The following is a 20,059-nucleotide window of genomic DNA, read 5'->3' as shown; positions in this document are numbered from 1 at the left end:
GTGAAAAAATAGATCAGAAATCTCAGAACTAGAAAAACCAACACTTGCAATTTCAGTTAGCATGGACTTTCAAGAGAAAAAGAGGGCACGGGCTCTGACCTCGGACGCACAGTTTACCTGTGAACTGGCCATTTCTTCTTTCATCTGGTCCCCTAGATTTCTCCTCCGAAGATTTTGCTGGAGATCTCACAGCTGTATCAGGAGAAAATGTCTTCCAAGCCAGGAACACAGCCTCTCCACCTGTAAACTGATCGCCTGCAGGCAGCACTTTGTAATGCAGAAAAGGCCCAACCTCCTAGTTCTTTGTATCAGGAGCTATTCAAAACCTTTGAGCTCCAATTTGGAGAATAATCTCTGAATTTTCCTTCCTTGTTGTCACAGGACTTCTCCTCCCACAGACCCCCACAAATGCTGCTACAGCATTGGCACAGTTTGTTACATGGACCTGATCCTCTGCAGCTCCCATAGAGCAGACTCTGGTACCTCTCCTAGAGTCAAAGCGTGCACTCACCTCTCTTAAATTAATGGGAAATCTTCGTGCTTCTTCCTGGCTTCACTTAGAATCATCTGGAGCACTTAACTAAAACATCACCGTTTCAACAAACCCCAATTGACAGAATCTGAGGGGGAGGGCACCAGATCTGATCATTTTTTGAAATTCCACAAGTGATCCTATTGGGAAGGTTTGGGGGAGGTGACCAGACAGAGTATCATGGCTATGGTCGTTTTCCAGATTTAAATCCATGCCTTCTCCACTGACCAGAGTTTCTGGAGATTTACACATTCTTCCTCTTTCCCCTGCAAAAGAGGGAGGCACCCTCACAAATGAAGCTTTTCTTTATAAAAGCAAATGGCTCTTTCAAAAGCAAACCTCTACTGGGTCCACAGCTTTTCCTTTGTCTGTTCCTTTAAAGTAATCCTTAGGCCAAAAAGACACATTTTGGAAGGATAAAACCCTCCCCTTCAGTAGCAAAGCTTATTTTTGCAAGTCGCTGCCAAACAGTTTTCCCAAGTGAATGTATTTTCAAACTCCTTACAGCAATATATGAGATTTCTAATTTTTCATTATTTTCACTGAAATTTGGTGTTATCCTGTTGTCTTTATTGTAGCCATCCTAGAAAATATTGACTGGTTTGTCATAGTAAAATATAAAGTGGTCTAACTTCGTTTGTCCTGTTGCCTGAAACTGAAGCCCCTTAGAAACATCAAGTTGAACAAAATGGTGGCATGAAACCAACAGCAAGCCTTGCTGTTGGGTTTTTTTTTCTCTTGTAGAAACCCCTCCTTATCCCTTCTTACGCCCCGCCCCCTTTTTTTTTTCTTTAAGGAACCAAGGCCCACACTGGAAATATGATGACAAAGGCTGGCAACACAAACACAATTCCTGTCAAAATCTATGGATCGTGTATTTTCCTATAAACGCCCCCCACCCCAGCCTCTTCTGGGTGGGCTTGCAAGGTTGAAGGCTTTAACCTACTTCAGCCTCTTCTGCCTGACAAAACAATAAAGCTATTATTCCTCTTTTGCCCAAACTCTGTCTTCCCATTATATTTTAGCTCTGAAGAACAGAGGTCGTTTTTAACAGCAGAATGAATGTGTACAAGAATAAAACATTTTCCTTCATCTGTTCTCTATTCTTTGGCCAGCCTATCAATTAAACTGATATAAGGTATGGTCACAAGACAAAAAAAAAAAAATAATTTCTTAGTTATGAGAAACTTAAAGATGATGAGACTCAAAGTCAGGCAGTTGATACTTATATACCATTTTGAATTAAGGAGGAGGGGATAGGGATTTACATCTCAAAAAGTAGGAAGTGCATTCAAAGAAAAAGGAAAGAGCAAATGTTTATCAAACATATGTTTGCCCTGCCAGGCAGATAACTCTATAAAATGTTCATCGCTGGGGTCACCTGAATGGCTCAGTCAGTTAAGTGTCCCTCCTTGGCTTCGGTCATGAACTCACAGTTGGTTTGTTTGAGCCCCACATCAGGCTCTCTGCTGTCAGCACAGGGCGCACTTCAGATCCCCTGTCTCCCTATCTGCTCCAACCCTGCTCGTTCTCTCTCTCTCTCTCTCTCTCTCTCTCTCTCTCTCTCTCTCTCAAAATAAATCAATAAAACTTACAATAAATAAAAATTAAAGGTTTGTCTCTGCTATTAACTCCTTCCTAGTAGAGGTCCCTCATCTAATTTATTCTTGGTATATGTATCAGCCTCAGAAAAGAAGGACATTTTTCCATTTCCAGCAACTTAGAGGTTGCTAGAAGATATTTTGTTAAGTTAAATAAGCCACACACAAAAATATATACTGTATGAAATCACATACATGCAAATCTTTAAAAAGGCAAATTATTTATTAAGATTAGCATGTTTGTTGCCAGGGGCTGAGAATGGGGGAAATGTTTAGATGTTGGTCAAGTGGCAAAAAGCACTAATAATGCAGGATGTGTAAGCAGTGAATGTTTACAGCTCAGTGAGTATGGTTAATACTAGTGTATTATACCCTTAAGATTTGCTAAGAGAGGCTATTGTAAGTGTTCTCGGCACAGACACGTACACACACAATCTTAACTATGAGAGATGAGGGATATGTTTATTGGATAGATTGTGGTAATGACTTTGTAAGCAAGACCCAAGGGTGCAGGAGCACCTGGTTCCAGTGGCCCCAGACAGACCCAGTTCTGCCACTCATGGCTGACCAAATCCAAGGGCAAGACAGAGGACTTTTGCTGCCTCAATTTTGACCTCAAACTTCCTCACTGGGTTCCTTCCAGCTTGTCTCCTGGCCCAGGAGGAAGACCCTGAGGACAAAGTATCCCTCAGGGGAACTGGAACTACCCCTTAAGCCTCAAGGACTGCCCTGAGCCAGAAAGACCCCACCCTGGATTGACTCCAGGACAATGACAGACTTCACTGTCTACCTGCTGATACTGACTCCTTTTGCCCCTCCACCCACCTCTCCCCTTTTCCCTTCCATAAACCTGGAAGTGTATCCAGCACTTTGGAGACAGGCCTTGAGATATTATTCAGCCATCTTTGCAGTGTCAGCCTCCCTGAAATAACTTCCTCTCGTGTTTCGCCACCTCTCATCTCTCTGCCTTTGGATTTCGTCAGTGGCAAGTGGCCAAACCTGGTCTGTGTGGGACCCCCGGAGCCAGCAAGAACACCGGCAAGATGAATGGTGATAAAACGAGATTTTCTTCACGGAGGCCAACACTGAGAAGACAGGTAACTAACATCTCAAACACTGTCCCCAACCTGCTGAAAATCCTTCCAGGTTTATATAAAGAAAATGTAGGAGGATGGGTGGTGGTACATGCAGGTGATGAAGGTCAGGCCAATCACTGCATTGCTGTGAGGCATGTGGGGTCCTGCTGGCTCAGGGCAGTGCCTGGTGCTGGAGGGGGTAGTTTCCTTTCCCATCCTGGGATGCTTTACCTGCTGGGGCTTCTTCCTGAGCTAAATGCTGACCTAGAAAGAAGAATGGAATCAGCTAGAAAGTACAGACGAAGGTCAAAAGAGAGACAGTTGAAGGCACTGCTGGGTCCTCTTTCCATTTCACAAAGTCTATGTATAACTATACATATACTATACTTTTCAAAACTTGACTGACTTCTAGATGTTCAGAAATGGAAAGCAGGGTGATGAATGGGTTGGCTCCTGAAACTCCCATGGAGCAAGAATGTCCTATCCCCTTTTGGGGGTGTCAGAATTCCTGTCCCTTTCCGGTTGTTCAGGCTGAACTAAGAAATTGACATGAGACTGGGTGGCTCAGTTGGTTGAGCATCTCTTGATTTTGTTTGTGAGATCAGGGATTGTGAGATCAAGTCCCACATCAGGCTCTGCTCTGACAGCACAGAGCCTGTTTGGGATTCTCTTTGTCCCTCTCTCTCTGCCCCTCCCTGGTTCTCACTTGCTCTCTCTCTCTCTCTCTCTCTCTCTCTCTCGCTCCCTCTCTCTTCCTCTCTTTCTCTCTCTCTCTCAAGTAAGTGAACATTTTTAATAAAACTGAGACTGGCAAACACAATCCTTGTAACCTGTTTATTTTCAAAAGAGTCAATTGACATCAAAGCTCAATACAGACCAAGTGAACTTCAGCACATCTATCCATTTCAGTTCCTCAGACTGGAAATGTCTATTCATTACTGACTACCTACCACCATTCTTTTTATATGTATCAGCTGACACATCACCTGCATTTTCTTCTGTCCTAGGCAGCTCACTATTACAATTATAACTGAAAACACTTAATCATGCTAATGGATTTCCTTAAGTATTTCTTCTGTCAAGATGTCAACATTTCTCCTAGGACACAAGGCACAATGTTCAACACTTGGTCTTGAATGCCTGCATTCCCTAAAACCCAGCTTTCCCTACACCTTCACCTGTGGTCAGTCACATTAAAATTCAGAAACAGTTTCCCTTAACCGTATTTCTTGAAGGACACTTAAAGTGTCTTTGTGCAACAGTCTTCAAACCCCATGCCCAGATAAATGCTGGGCAACTATAATCTCTCATATTGAAAGTTATGCATTCAAAGATAATTTAAAGTATTTCTTCAATATTACAGGACAAACTGTTATATTACTGATGAGATTCTGGCCTTATTTCTGGGACCATTAACAACATAATTGAACAGCTGTTTATAGGATAATTATAAAAGGTTTTATTTTATGCCTGTAATTTATTATTTATTACTAGAATAGATTACATTTTTGTTTATTTTAATTAATTTATTCAGTGTGTGTGTGTGAGAGAGAGAGAGAGAGAGAGAGAGAGAGAGAGCGCAAAGAGGGGGAGGAGACAGGGAAGGGAAGACAGAATCCCAAGCAGGCTCCACACCATCAGCACATAGCCTGATGTGGGGCTGGAACTTAAACCATGAAAACAGGACCTTAGCCAAGATCAAGACTCTGAGGCTTAACTGACTTGTGCCACCCAGGCATCCCTAGAATAGATTACTTTATTCACAGTATTACTTACAAGGTCACTGATGTGTAATTGAACATAACACTCTTGGAGGCATGAATATATAAATCACTGACAGGAAGAACAACAGACTATATTTTCCTCATGAGATGGGGAGGTTTTGTAATTTCTCCAGGCTACAGAGAAGAGCCTGAACACATAGTGATTGTCTCTCAAGATAAATGTCCTGACAGTTGGGGGAAATGCCTTGATTAAGCCCCAGTTGTTTACTTGCTTCCAGGTGCCCTACTGAAAAAGAGAAAAATTGTAATGATGGAATACAGGGTATAAAAAGTTACCGGGTATAAAGGACACTCCCTAGGACAAGGATGTTTGGTAGCTATTTCAGGAGACTATCTACTTGTGATACTTTTCCTATCAGTAGCTTGGTCCCTCAGCTTGTGCATGCACAGCTGAAACCATCAATGAGTGCTAAACGCAAAACATCTGACGTATAAGGATCATCATTCAGTATAGATGATGTGCCGAGTCTGCAAAAAAACGTCTTAAGAAATTTAGGAAGAGTTAAATCATACAAGTTTCCTATTTTGGCCACCATGGACTGACACAAAGTTTTTCTTTGTTTTTAATGTTTATTTTTTTGAGGGATATTTTGAGCAAGTGTGAGTGTGGGAGTAGCAGAGAGAGGAAGAGAGGCTCCATACTCACTTTGGAGCCCCATGTGGGGCTTGACCCATGCCTCTGAGATCAAGACCTGAGCAAAATCAAGAGTTAGACCCTCCACCAACTGAGGCACCCAAGCACCTCTAATTCCATTTTTAGTTATTTTAAAACCTCATACTGTTCTCCTGAATGGCTGATGCACCACTTTGCTTTCCCACCTACAGTGCAACAGGATTTCCCTTCTCTTCATCCTCACCAACACCTGTGGTTTCTCGTGTTGTTAATTTTACCCATTCTGACAGGTGGGAAGTGATACCTCATCAGTGTTTTGATTTGTGTTGCTGTGATGATGAGAGATGTTGATCATCTTTACATGCATCTGTTAGCATTCTGGCTATCTTCTCTCAAAAACGGTCTATTCATGTCTTTTGCCCATTTGTTAACTGTGTTATTTGATTTATGGGTGTTGACTTTGAGAAGCTTATATAGATTTAGACTTTGCATTCAAGTCTCAATTACTCTGTCATCCCTCTTTTCAAATAATAGGGTAAGGTTTGTCCTGTTTAAATAAAGCATATGCACTTTCAACTATATGAGAGAATTTTGGAATCAAACTTCAGAAATGACCAAACAGTCCCAGAGAGTCTCAAAATTGGTACTTAGTTTTAGGTTTTTGATTTTCAGGATGTCTTGAAATGTAGTCCTTGTTCTGACAGCAGATGCCTTGAATATCTAGGCTGGTTTTGAGCAAACTGCAATTTTTCTTTGGGCACTTTATGTCTCTTTAAAGCCACACGTTTTCACCGGTGTATACTGGTGTCATGCAAAGAACCTTCAGAAGGGGAGCAGAGAATGAAATTATGTACATACTATAACATGGGAGACACTGCAGAAAACTTCCTATCATCCAATATAGTCTTTAAGGTTGTCACATACAGGATGGACCCTCTGTGGAACCCTGAGGATTACTGACCAGGTGTATTGCCTTTCCTCCCAAGAGAAGGTAAAAAGATACTGGCTCTCCTTATCAAATGGACTATATTGAAAAGGACTGCATGGGTGTTTCAAGGAAAAATCGGTTTTCAATGGGAATAGACATCACTAGTGCATGAATGTTGGGAACAAAAGATATAGATAGATATCAATGTTATTTATTGCTCAAGGGTCCTAATCAAACTTCCATCCTCAGCCTTTGGGTTTTCTCACAGGTACAATAGGGGTCATACAGGGACTGGTATCCCCTTCCCTTGCCAGGACTTTCCTTCCCAGGAACCTCCTATCCCCCAGGACCTCCACCCTGTGCTCTCCAGCCCCTGCCCCCCATGGCTGCCATGGTCCAAAGTCCTGGCCTTCGATGCAGCTCTGGCCCAAGATGGCTTGAGTGTGACCATTGATCTAGGGCCTAAGCCTTGTATTCCTCTCTTATGTGCTTGATGTCCTGTTGGGTTTCCATATTCATGGAGTAATTCGGGGCAGAGATTTTGAAGGACCAATTTGAAACTTGATGAGTGATGCACTGTGGATTGTGCCAATATCAGTTGAACATCTTCCTCACAAGAAGGTTGGTAGCTCATCCAATAGGACTAAATGATCAGTTCCACTAATCTCAGCTAAAGTGCCATCAGAGACAGAGCTTAGAAAACATGTTGAAATGTCATTTATTTCCCCTTCTTTTCAAATATGGTTACTACTGTCAAATTCTAGATATTTTCCCTTGGTGGCAAAAAGAACTTCTGGCATGACATTTTCCAAAGAAATCTCAGTCTAGTAAATGAATTGGGGCAAGTGAACTAAGGATAAATGGGTGTGTAATGCTCAACAGGCCTAGATACAAAAAATAAGTTCATAGACTGGGACCCATTGCTATTTATGGGAGACCCATGGTTTTTTTTTTAACTGTTTTAGTTCTCTGAGGCAGGGGCTGCTGGTAGCACTGGGTTTGAGCACTAAGAGTGTAGCCCAAATGTCAATAAGGACAAAGACAGGTTTATGCCCAAGGCACAGAGTAGTTTCTCCAAGCCAATTGACAGGGGGGACTAGGAAGATGCCTGTGGTTCCTTGGAGCTCTGTCATTGGGAATTAGGAAGACATGGAAAAGGCTGGCTAAAGAGCTGAAGGTGTGTTTGGCTCTTAAATTTGTAAGTCTCTTTTTTCCAAGGTCCAGAAACTCTGATCACTGGAGAAGAAATAGGTTTAAACCTGGATAATAACCATAGCCTTCCTTACTTCCCCAAATGGTTCCCAAAGGGATTCCGTGTGGAGTTTCAAAACCCACCCATGCTGTTGCCCCCCTCCTCAGATTCTGTCAATTGGTGTGGATTGAAACAACAGTGTCGACTTAATTCAGTGCTCCAGGTGATTCTCCATGAGGCCAGAGTCAGTCGGCAAGGCTTCCCATTAATTTATGAGATTTGAGTGCAGGCTTTTGCTCAAGGAGAGGTAACAAGGTCTCCTCTACATGAGTGTGGGAGGATTAGGTCCACCCAGCACACTGTTCCTATAGTTTCCTACAGTTCTGCTGTAGCAGAATTTGTAGGTGTCTGTGGGAGTAGAAGCCACTGAAACTATAGAAGGAAAACTCAGAGGTTGGGCTCCAAGTACGTAGTCTCCGTTTCTGAAAAACTCCTGACACAAAAAACTAGGAAGTTTGGTCCTCCTGCATTTCAAAGTCCCGCCTACCAGTGAGCACTTTTCTGGTGAAGACGTTCTGTTGGTGCCTTTAAGGGCATTTTCTCCTGATGCAGCTGTGATTTCTCCACCGATACCTTCTGAGAAAGAAGTCTAGAGGACTAGGGGAAAGAAGTAGAAATGGCCAGCTCTCAGGTAAGCCTGGTGTTCCAGGTCATAGGCCGTGTCATCTTTTCCCCCTAAAATTCCATGCATTTAGAAACCGCAAATGTTGATTTATGTGTTTGGTGTTTCTGCTTTATGTTTTCACCAAAGCTTTAAAACGTTCTCAGGAACGATACTCAAGGTTAGGTCTTTAGAACTCTTCTCCCCTATAACCAGGAGTCTTCTCTACATTCTCCAACCAGGCTTTCACTAGGACATCAACACTTGTCACTTTGAGGTAAAGTCCTGCAAGTATTGCAAACATTCCCTTTAGGACAGATCCAAAGGGGAAGGTGTTGAGTCCAAGATTCCAGTTGCTGATGGGGTCTGGTGGTGGGATTTCATTCAAGGAGAACCGTTCCCCTTTAGTTCCCCATTTAGTACCTGTCTGTAGAGCAGGATTAAGAAAATGAAAAATACAAGGCCCCCAGTATCTTAGGAGTCCTCTTAAGCATATGGGAATCCTTCTGGAGACCTTCCTTTTGCCTTTCCCTCCCCTGGCTGCAGTGTCACTCTTCACAACCCCACTGTGGATCTTGGTGCCCACATGTCCTCTCTTTGTGTTATAATAAAACTACCTTTTTGGACCAAATACTAAATGCAAAAAAAACAGAGAATGGATATGAGGCCTGAATAACTTGGAAACTTAAAAAAGGATGGGGGGGAGCAGTATGGTTTGTAAAATGTGAAAAAGATACTCTGTTTAAAATATACTAGACATACAGGACAGGGAAACAGCCGTCTAAATGTGGTGCTTCTCCCATTCAGATGGGGGCTTCCAAATATGGGTCACTGGTCCTGTGGAAGCTGAGGGCATGAGTGGTGAAAAGAATTCACCTCTAGCAGAATAAGACATTAGATTTATGAATACACCTCAAGGGAGTGGTGGGAAGCACAGCAGAGGAGAGGCTCCTGCCTTGAGGCAGTGACTTGGGGCTGATTTTGCTGGGGGAAGATGAGTTTGTATGGTGACTTTTGGAATTTGCCCTCATGTGATAATGCTGCCTGGTTGTAAGTACCCATTTGTTAGTTCGTTAGGGCCTATAGATATTTTAAGGCAGGTCACCTGTTGGGCCTGCCTCTCTTCAGCCAGGTGGGCCCTGTGGACTCCTCTACTACCTGGTGCTCAAGCCTGTTTGCCTCAAAGCAGCCTCTACTGAAAGTATATGTGATTGAAGTTTGTATAAATCCACTGTATTCTCTCATAATTAGACTGACAATCAGATTCACTGTTTGGGGGCCAACAGAACACACCAGGGATCATGTGTCCTTTGGTGTGTCTTAGGCACTGATAGCATTTTGTTTCCTTATACTTCGTGTTCACTTCTTTAACTGGCCTGGTTCTCTCTGCCAGATCTCTCCCTTATAACGTTCATCCTTTTCCCCCCTATCTTTGCTAAGGATCTTAGATTTACTGAGCAATGTGCAGAAGCCATCACATTTTAGCTGGAAACTTCATTCTTCTGGGTTTCTCTTTGCTTGTAGTTTCTGGTGAGGAGAACAAAGCCAAAACAAATGTAGCATCAATTAAATATCCTTACACCTACCTTGATGCCCATTGATGAAAGAATGTCATATTCTGCATGTCTCAAGTATTTAATAAAAAGTAAACTTTGAGGCATGAATGCAGTTATTTCCTTGAGGAAGGGCATATTCTGCATGTCTCAGGTGCCTATCATTGGCTGCAAGGTGTAAGGAAATTTAATTGACGCTACATTTCCCGCTTGAACAAATTACACCCTTACATCTTTAAGGTTGTTAAAGATGGAGGGTCTCCTCTTCAGTAGTTTCTTCCTGCTGAATTGGTTCCTACCGATGAGTGAAGGTTGGCCAGTTGAGAATTTAGTAGGAGTTGGAAAGGCAAGGCAGTTGTCTTTAGAGTTGATGACATGTGGGAGTTTCTGTGATTAGAAAGAGTCATCTGTCCCCTTGAAGTTCTGCCACTGAAAGGGTCTCATCACCAGGTGGAGAAAAAAAGGAGAAAACAGCAAAACATGATAAAATGACAAAAAATGAAAGAAAGCCCAAGGAAGTTTGTATTTACCTCCACACTTTGGTCACAGAAATACCCTTCTATTTACTGCTTTATATTTTCAGAAAATGAAAACAAGATTCACATACTTGACATGTTTGTGTGTTAAAATCCTCAAAGATAATAGAGTCGTAGATAGAAAGTGCAGCACCTGAGGTTGTCACATACAGGAACCTTGATTTGCAGCCAATAAGCAGATCAGAGGGAATAACTTCCAAAGGAGAGATGCACAGAGCAAGAGGGAGGGGCGTGATAATTTCCTTTTATTTAAGATTTGGGTGGACAATTAGGAAGTGGAGCCATGTCATTTTCTCTGAACTGGGCATAAGGTGGCACACGTGCCTTAAGAAAACACTTCCGTACATAGGCTGTGTGTTATGTAAATGAGGTTTGTGCTCCCCCTTGGGTGTAGATTTTGGTATTACACGGGGGTCAAGGTAACAGTCCTCACTCCATGAGTTAACCCAGTCATCCATCTGCATAGGTATGAGTCGGGGGTTACACGCAAAGTTGGCCTGCCCAAGCTCTTCCTTAGGGCGGTCGTTACATTTTGTTGTATGTTTTCTGTTTCCATGACAGGAGACTGTGCCCATAGGGTGTTTTGCCAGAAGTAAAAGATAAGGTAGAAAAAAGAGGTGAAGTAAAATGATGGAGTATGGTCCGTGGGTACAAGTAGGTAAGCGGTGAAGAACAACTCTTGGAGTCTAGCTGGTGACATTAACTCCCTCTTGCCTCTTAGGTGCCATTATGAACTCTGCCAATGGCCACTTCATAACTGTGGTTTTTATTGCAGACACTGCTGACCTTCAGGGACGTGGCCATCGAATTCTCTCAGGAGGAGTGGGGATGCCTGAATCACAGTCAGAGGGAACTGTTCAGGGATGTGATATTAGAGACCTATGGACACCTCCTCTTCGTGGGTGAGGATATCTCCTTCTACATTTCCCAAACCCTGCTCAGGTTTTGTTCCTTCCCTTGAAGAGTCTCTCTTGGAAGCTTCCTCTTTGTATGACTGGTATTTATATACCTGTAATAAGGGAGAGAAATAGGGATTTGTAGATGTAGAGAAATATCTTCAGGATGTTTCCTTTTCAGCTTCAGCCTCCCTTTTTTAAGATGCCATCACCATTTCTATAGATTGATGGCAATTCTAAACATTGAGTGGCAGAAGACAGTATGGCCCACATCTTAAACTCCAACTTTTACTGCTTATTTTGTTGGTAGCACTTGGAAGGCAGGTCACGATGTGAATATTTAAAGCTCCTCCTGCATGTTCTAAAGGGGCTCTTTCTTGGGCAACAGTGTTTGGGAAATCATTTTTTAGAATTCTTCATTGTCCTCTCTTGTCTGCTGAGTACAATACTGAGTTGAAAGGTAGACTCTCCAGCAGTATTTCTATTCCTTTCTTCTGATAAACAGGTCTCATTGTATCAAAACCAGACCTGGTCATCGTTTTGGAGCAAGAGAAGGAGCTGTGGGGTGTGAAGAGAAAGGAGACAGTAGCCTCACACTCAGGTAGGTGGAAGTGAAGCACATGACACAGGTGAGGTCCAAATGTGAAGGAGGAAGGTAGATCTTAAAATGTTGTTCATGTAGCTCTCCTTGAATAGAAATTCATTTGTGAAGCCGAGTTTTATGTCTTTCCCTCTCACAGAGGGACATCTGCTAACTAACACATCATGCTTTTTGATTCTTCAAGGATTCTCCCTCAGCTCCAGGGAAGGTCCGCCATATCCACGGTGAGGACCTCCATAATCTGAGAGCTTCTCCATTGCTGTGAGAGCCCTAGAGGATCTCTCTGTAGTTCTGAGGAATTCTATGCTAAGTCATTTCTAAATTCCGTTTTGCTTCTTGTGACAATTGTGTCAAGGTAGTGGTGGGCACATTGGGGTTTGATGCAGAAGTCCTGGGAACACTGGAGACAGAGATCGCATGTTTTCTGGTTTAGGATTTCCAAAGTTCCAGAGGATTTTATATGAATTGTGCACAATTGAGGCTCAGTAATCTCATAAGATCACAGAACATGTCCCTCAAATGAGAAAATATAATCCTTTTTTTTTCACATCAAAAGTTAATTTGTCTTTGTATTAACTAAAATTTGAAAATTCCACTCCGTGTGTTCCATTGCTCAATGGTGAAATAATTTAATGTATCTATGTGTATCCTAGCATTCCTACATATTAATGCCATAAGGGAGCTAGAACCTTTAGAAGTTAGATTTCACAACCTATAATAAAGTCTCCATCATTACCTTTATTTCCTAGTAATTGCATCATTTTGTAACTTTATCTTGTAGGAAGTTCCTGTGATTTTTTCATATGTGTTTCACTCTCTATTAATTGTATAGGAGATGCATCTCTGTTTTGAATCAAAACTTCTATATGACATGTGTATGTGCCCTATAAGAAATGAGGTATAGGGGCACCTGAGTGGCTCGGTCAATTGAGCATTGGACTGGCTCAGTTCATGACCTCACAGTTGGTGAATCTGAGCCTAGTATAGTGCTCTCTGCTGTCAGGTGGAACCATGCTTTAGATCATCTGTCCCCTCTCTTTGTCCTTCCTCTGCCCATGTGCTCTCTTGCTCTCAATAATAAATAAACATTTTAAAAGAAGGAAGTAATGTAGATAATTAGTAAAATTCCATATATATAATAAGGGATTGTTCATAAATGTAATTTTACTTCAGGAAAAAAATTAATCATAAGATCATTCTACTTTCCTTAGAACGTATCTGAATTTCATCCCAAGTATTTATTTGTTTATAAAGTGATTGTCAGTATATTTTACTTTGGCACTGTTTTTTTATTCAGAAAGGAAAGCTTTTTGTTAGCTTGGTTCTAAAGAATGGATTATACCCTTACACTCTGTGTAAGAGGAGGAATATATTAAGAAAATAATATATTTTTAATATCTTTTAAGTGCTTATTGTAAAATTTTTCATTAAAGCCTTGTATGGTTAATTTTTTTTTTACATTTTTAAAATTGTATTATTAATTTTCTTTAAATTTACATCCAAATTAGTTACCATATAGTGCAACAATGATTTCAGGAGTAGATTCCTTAGTGCCCCTTACCTATTTAGCCCATCCCCACACACACACACAAACCCTCTGGTAATGCTCTGTTCTCCCTATTTGAATCTCTTATATTTTGTCCCCCTCCCTGTTTTTATATTATTTTTTTTCCCTTCTCTATGTTCATCTGTTTTCTCTTAAAGTCCTCCTATGAGGAAGTCATAGGACTTTTGTCTTTCTCTAATTTCACTTAGCATAATACCCTCCAGTTCCATCCATGTAGCTGCAAATGGCAAGATTTCATTCTTTTTGATTACAAAGTAATACTCCATTGTATATATACACCACATCTTCTTTATCAATTCATCCATAGATGGACATTTGGGCTCTTTCCATACTTGGGGTATTATTGATAGTGCTGCTATAAACATGGGGGTGCATGTGTCCCTTCAAAACAGCACACCTGTACCCTTTGGATAAATGCCTAGTAGTGTAATTAGTACGTTGTAGGGTAGTGTTTTTTAGTTTTTTGAGGAACCTCCATACTATTTTCCAGAGTGGCTGCACCAGCTTGCATTCCCACTTTTATGGATGATTTTAATGAATACTTTCCTGTTTTACTGTCAGTGAAGACATGCCAATAATTCACTTTGAGAGGAAGATAGGTCTTACTGAAAGCAAATATGGGACACTCCTGAAATGTGATGAAAGCTCTGACAAGAAGCTCCCTTTGGTCACTGCAAGGTCTTTGAAAACTTCTTGTGATAAACAAATGTGACAGAGATGGGGACTTGGGAACCAACCTGGTGGTTTTCTGGGATCGAGGGAAGTCAGATCCTTTTCTCATGATTTATTAAATTCCCTAGTGATACTGTGGACCAGATGCTGTTGGATGCCATAGATATCTGTACTTTCCCAGGACCAGTTTTGTGGAAGTTGATGGGGAGGGGAATATTGTGGGCATTGTTTGAAGGCGTCACATGACAGAGTTGGGGTTGAAGGTGAAGAAGGCTGTTGGACACTGATAGAATGAGCAGGGTGTATGGGAAGTTCCTCAAAGCACTGGCATCAGAGGAATATAAGCCCAACATAGGTCTGGTCCAGTATTGATGGGTGACCTTCCACAGCTGGCAGAGACCTCCCTCACATCCACACAGCCCTATGATAAGTCTAGTCCTCTGCTCTGAACTGTGTGCACAGCACTGATTCCTTGGGAATCTGGTCACCAGTCATGGGCCCTGAGCATATTTCTGCTCAAAACAGCCTGCCCAGTTTTTAGGCTAGATGTCCCGATGTTGTTTCATGGCCTAGGCTGTCCTTCAACCCATTTGGACCTGAGTGGGAAGAGGATTTCTATCAGTTGTAGAACCCAATAAGATAAAGTAGGGTGGCATGATCTACTCACATTTTACATTGGTTCAATGGAAGGAGAAGAATTCATTTTCAGTACTTGTTATTTTGGGGTATTGAGATTTGCCCAGTGATGTCTAATATGAATAGTTGCCAGTTGAGCTTACTCTGAAGTACCAAGTGGGAACTACCTCTGTTCTGATCTTTATGATACCAATCTGTCAATCCTCCATGATGAATGTTTTTATGTCTCACGAGCTAAAAAAGAAAGTTTTCCCTATATACATGTATTTATATTTGGGTACTTATATACAAATATATGTGTGTGTATAAATATTCACACACAGTAAAATTGTTATCCATGGAGTAGAATTTTCAAATAATGTAACTGGATATTGAAAAAAATAACATTAAGTCCTTCCTTTTAAGGATTATTCTATATGATATATTGCCATGCTGTTTGCTTGGTTGGTTATGACTACATGGTGTTTGTTTGTTTTTTTGTTTTTCCAGTTTTGTCACCCTCTTTTAGGTAGAGTTCTAGAAAAATTCCAAAGTATTATCTTCAAGCAAAGTTTCGTGTTACCAGGAACATAATTTTTCTTTATGTTTAATATTCTAATGAAGTTATTGGGGTTTGGATTTACCATGTTTGTTTTTTCCTTATGCCTTACCTATTTTTTATTTGTTTCTTGTGTTTTTCCGTCTTCATATTCAGAAGTTGTACATTTCTTTCTATTTCTGTGGACATTGTGTACTCAGTAACATATTTCTTTAGGTAGAAATTAAAACATACTTTTTTTTGAAGCATGCTTTTAAAATCTAGTCATGGCATGACATTACTTTCTACATTTAATTTCCATTTGTCACTATATGTACATAGATACTTATTTACTGCTGTTTTTTTTTTATGAGGACTTCGTTCTGTTTAGTGAAGTCACATGTGCAGGTCATAAGGGAACATCTCAATGGAATTTCACAAATTGATCACATCTCGGTAAGCCATTGAGATCACGAAACACAAATGCTGGTCCTCTATACTACCTTTTCATGGCTGTTTTAGAAATCTTCTCTTATATTGAGACCACAGGCACAAAACTTTTTCTTTTCAAAACATATTATTATCTTTACAATTCCAATCAGAAATGTATTTAAAAAATCTGCCTAGTGTGGTTTCTGTACAGAGATTTCTATTCTTTATCTTTCTCCCAACATGGCTAACAAATTGCAGTGTATTCTGAAAATGTTTTAGCATGCTTTCTTTTCATTTGCTTGAACAAGTCATTTCTTCACATGGATTAACCTCATTGTTATCTTGGAACAGACTTATGTCAGTTCTCTTTTTCTGCCTCTAGTGATGTTGAGAAATCTCACAAGACTACACCCTCAATGTCAGTTTTGATATCAAAAACCTTCAAGGTGCCTCTGTGCTCAGATGAATGCTTATTCCTCTATTTCTATAGCAAAAAGGCCTGCAGGGTCTTGGCAATAGCAATAATTTCATGTTACAGACTGTAGGATATGTAGAATATTGGCAAGCTGATAGCTGTTTCCCATTATCTCTCTCTTTACTTTACTGAGTGTAGGTTAAGTTCTACAGATTTTTTATTTATTTATTTATTTTTTTGCCAAACACATGAGTATAGCCAACTAACTGGTCATTGTCTCTAAAGGAGTCTCATCACAGTGATAGCTTTTAGGTAAAAAGATTTCTGCCACGACTTTAGATACACAAATTTTGGGTTCTTTGTAGAATGGTCAGGGGTATATCCATTGTGGTACAATGTGCATCTTTGGTGACTTCCAGACCATTCATATTAGCCCCATGGACCCTGTATGGAAGGAGCTTAAACTAAAAGCTTCTAGATACATTTTTTAATTTTCCTCTGTATGTCATTGCTAAATGAGCAGCAAAACGTCATGAAGGCACACATATTTTGGGTACTGTTCTGGATATCCAAACGAAATCATACATTTGCTTTACACAGCATTGTTACTATTTCTTGAGATCACTGTGTCAGCTTATGATCTGGACCAGAATTTCTGTGATTTTCATCAAGTACAGGCCCAAGCAGTGTGTCACATGCATTCATAAGATCAATGTTTCCTCCATACCTTCACTTAAGTTCAGAGCCATCCAAAGTACTTTTGTCCTTGTGATCACCCCTCTGTTTCATTTTATATACTCTCCTCCATCTATTATCTCTGGGTTGCCCTTTTAAATATGCCTTGTTGATGGTTTGGAATACCTGCTAATTCCTACCCATTTCTCAATTAGCAGCTCTTTCATTACAATGAGCTGTGATTTCATGGCATCCAGGACCTGCTTTGCCTGGGTAGGGAGTACACAATCCTCTCCAATACATGTATATCATACGCTTTTGCACAGTTTAGGTGTGTCTTCACCCATCTCCCTTAGAAAGTTCACTATAAAAATTTAAGGTAGACCATCATGGGTATTAGGATTTCTTTACCCAGTTGAGTGTAAGACCCCCCCCCCCCCAGGGACATTGCAGAAGTGAATGCTACAGGTCACCTGATTTTTCTGCATTGAATCATGCCAATCATAGCCTTAGAAATACTTCCTGACATGAATTGATTTTATTCCATTTTCTGTGTCTGATTCATGAGCTTTTGACGAGGTGGTGGACACAAGGGAAAATTAGGCAGGAGCCAAACCAGGGTCAAATTGGCTGAAAATATTGTTAGATGATTCTCTATGGGTTTAAGTTTTTTCATATGTCATGGATACAAGCATTGAAAGTTCTTATTCTATGCCATTCCACTTATATTTGTGTATAAAAAAAGCTTTGGAATATAGTGATAGTATCTTGCTTTTACAGGACAGATTGGTTTCTTGGACACAAAAACACGTGTCTCCTTTGTCGGCAAAGGTTTGAGCAGATATGCTAGATATTCCTTGAACATACTGGGGTTTCCTATGTCCAGGGTCTCACAAATTCACTGTATGTGCAGCATCTACCTGTAGGAGTTGGGGATGGGGGCTGACAAGTGATATTAGAGTGATCAAGAAGTTTTGGTACTTGCCGTGTCATGAACCATAAGATCATTGGATATTGATCTAGGAGTCTCCTATCTTCAGCCAAGATTGGAAAAATGTTACACACCAACTTGTTACATAATGGAATGTGCAGAATCATACAATTTTTATAGGTCTTGAGAGTATCCATGGACTTTATCAAAATAAAGTAGATATTCATGGGTTGGCTTCTCCTTTTATTTGTGCATTTGTTTTGTTATTTATTAGTACATTTATGTGATATCACATACTATCATTCTTTGACTTATGTCACATAGCATAATACATTCTAAGTCTATCTACATTGTTACAAAAGCAAGAAAGAACAACAAAAGCAGAAACATCTGGTTACCATGGTGGAACAGGGAGGGAGAGTGGGCAAAATGGGTTAATGGGACAGTGAAGGACAGGTTTCCAGTTAGGGAATTAATAAGTCATGGTGATATAAGATACAACACAGGGAATACATTCAGTGGTATTATAACAGCAGTGTATGGTGACAGATGGCAGCTCGCTTGTGGTGAGCATAATTAACCCTGTAGAGCTGTCAAATGACAAAGTTGTATATTGAACTGATGTAACATTGTGAGTCAAGTATACTTGAAGAGAAAACAGAGAAAAACTAGATACCAATCCACATGTACATGTACAGGTTAAACTATTTTGTTAAGAAGTTGCCTGTAACGAAAGCTGACCTCTCCAAATCATGCTCATCCTAGGTGTTTATAGTAAGATGCAGACTTAGGAAGGCAAATTTATCTTTATCAAAATGGAGATAAAGGTAAATTGCTGGAGGAAAGGTAGGACATGGGAGAGAGGAGAGTGTGCGCAGCTGAGTGGAAGGGTGAATAGGACCATCTAGAGGAGTCTGGAGTCCTCACTGGCTGATCAGCCCAGGAGATACATGAAGAACAGTCATTTCTGTGAGAGCTTCTCAAACTGCTTGCCCTGACGTGTGCTCTGTCTCATCTCTACTCTCCTAAAGTGCCTGTAATAATGGGTACATGTCTTCTGAAGGCTTTTCTGTATAAGTGGGTCCTTTTGGGAAAATGCCAAAGAGCAACTAAACTTCATGTCTATGCTCATTTTAGTCAAAGTCAGATTTTGGGAAGAAACCTGAGTTGAAAACACAAGACATCCTGTAGCATGAAGCTGTGGGAGTTACTAAAAGGACAGAGAAAACTTGATATTTTTAAAGGCTATGGAATCGATGGGTGCCGAGCTAAGAAATGCAACTTTGCAATCAGAAGCAGTTGTACCTGCATTACGGGTAAAAGAGGCAACTATTCCCAAGAATATGTTTGGAATGGTGACTAGAAGAAGGAGAAATAAAAGTGGTTGACCAAGTTCTCCATGCAAGGGTGGAGGCAGCTTGAATGAAAAGAGGAGAGAGAAGGGCCTTAGGCTCACCTATTTTGTCCTCTTCCCTGTGTTTAAGCATCCTTTGAAACTGTTCATTTCCTGTGATGCAGGCCTGGAATTTTACCTGGGGCATACGTTCTACAGCCTAGAAGGGTCAGTGTGCTTTCGATTATAGAAGTATTGTGTGGTTTTGTTTCATTTTGTAAATACACTTAGTGCCTCTGACTGAACTCAAGCTGGATTTTGTGGACACTTGATTCAACCTGTTGGTTCCCACTTGAGGTGTGCCTCCTCTTCCCTCTCTTTTTCTACCACCTCGAAAGGATTCACATTTTTATCATTCTTTCCTAGAGATAAATGGGGTAGGGGACTCTGCCTGTCCCTCTTCTACCTTACTGGATGAATAACGTTTGTATGGAGAGGTACCTTGCTCTGGGCACTCTCAGGAAGGAATACAAGAACATCATCCTTGAAAGAAAAAAAGTTAGGACATCAGTCAGCAGGAGGACTAGGGCTCCTGTCAACATGTTTTCATGTTTCCTTTTAGATTGTGATTTACTTACTTGCGGCTCTGGACATGTATTTCCCAGCAGTTATTATATGTCCTTTCAAGAATGCTAGGCATCTGACACCTTTGTGAATCATCACGGGTCCCTGCACTTCATTTTCTCTGTGCTATCTGCAAGATCCCTCCACAATAGGTTAATATTTTTTTCCCATACAACATTAAATTCCTTGGGAGGATTTACTGAAAGATGTGCATAAATCACCCCATTTAATCTGGAAATTTGCTTCTATGTGTCATATTGTTTTTAGTCTCTTTAGAAAATGAA

The 20,059-nt window shown here is 40.7% G+C and overlaps 1 protein-coding gene across 2 annotated transcripts in view; it reads right to left on the bottom strand.

Moving 5' to 3' along the window:
• The window catches only part of LOC109259248 (zinc finger protein 345-like), a 103,281-nt gene extending 101,589 nt beyond the window's left edge, over nt 1-1,692 (bottom strand). Inside the window, exon 1 of one of the 2 annotated variants that reach the window (XM_053905809.1) lies at nt 118-1,692. In XM_053905809.1, the coding sequence (XP_053761784.1) occupies nt 118-144 (27 nt within the window). In that variant the 5' untranslated portion in view covers nt 145-1,692. The remainder of the gene's footprint in view (nt 1-117) is intronic. The other variant, XM_019436706.2, reaches the window with a different exon arrangement.
• Nucleotides 1,693-20,059: the final 18,367 nt, after the last annotated feature.

The sequence above is a fragment of the Panthera pardus genome, unplaced genomic scaffold (genome assembly GCF_024362965.1).
Source record: "Panthera pardus isolate Hobbes unplaced genomic scaffold, ASM2436296v1 HiC_scaffold_18, whole genome shotgun sequence".
Lineage (NCBI taxonomy): Eukaryota > Metazoa > Chordata > Mammalia > Carnivora > Felidae > Panthera > Panthera pardus.
The sequence above is the reverse complement of the archived record's forward strand: the minus strand, read 5'-3'. Positions and strand labels throughout refer to the sequence as shown.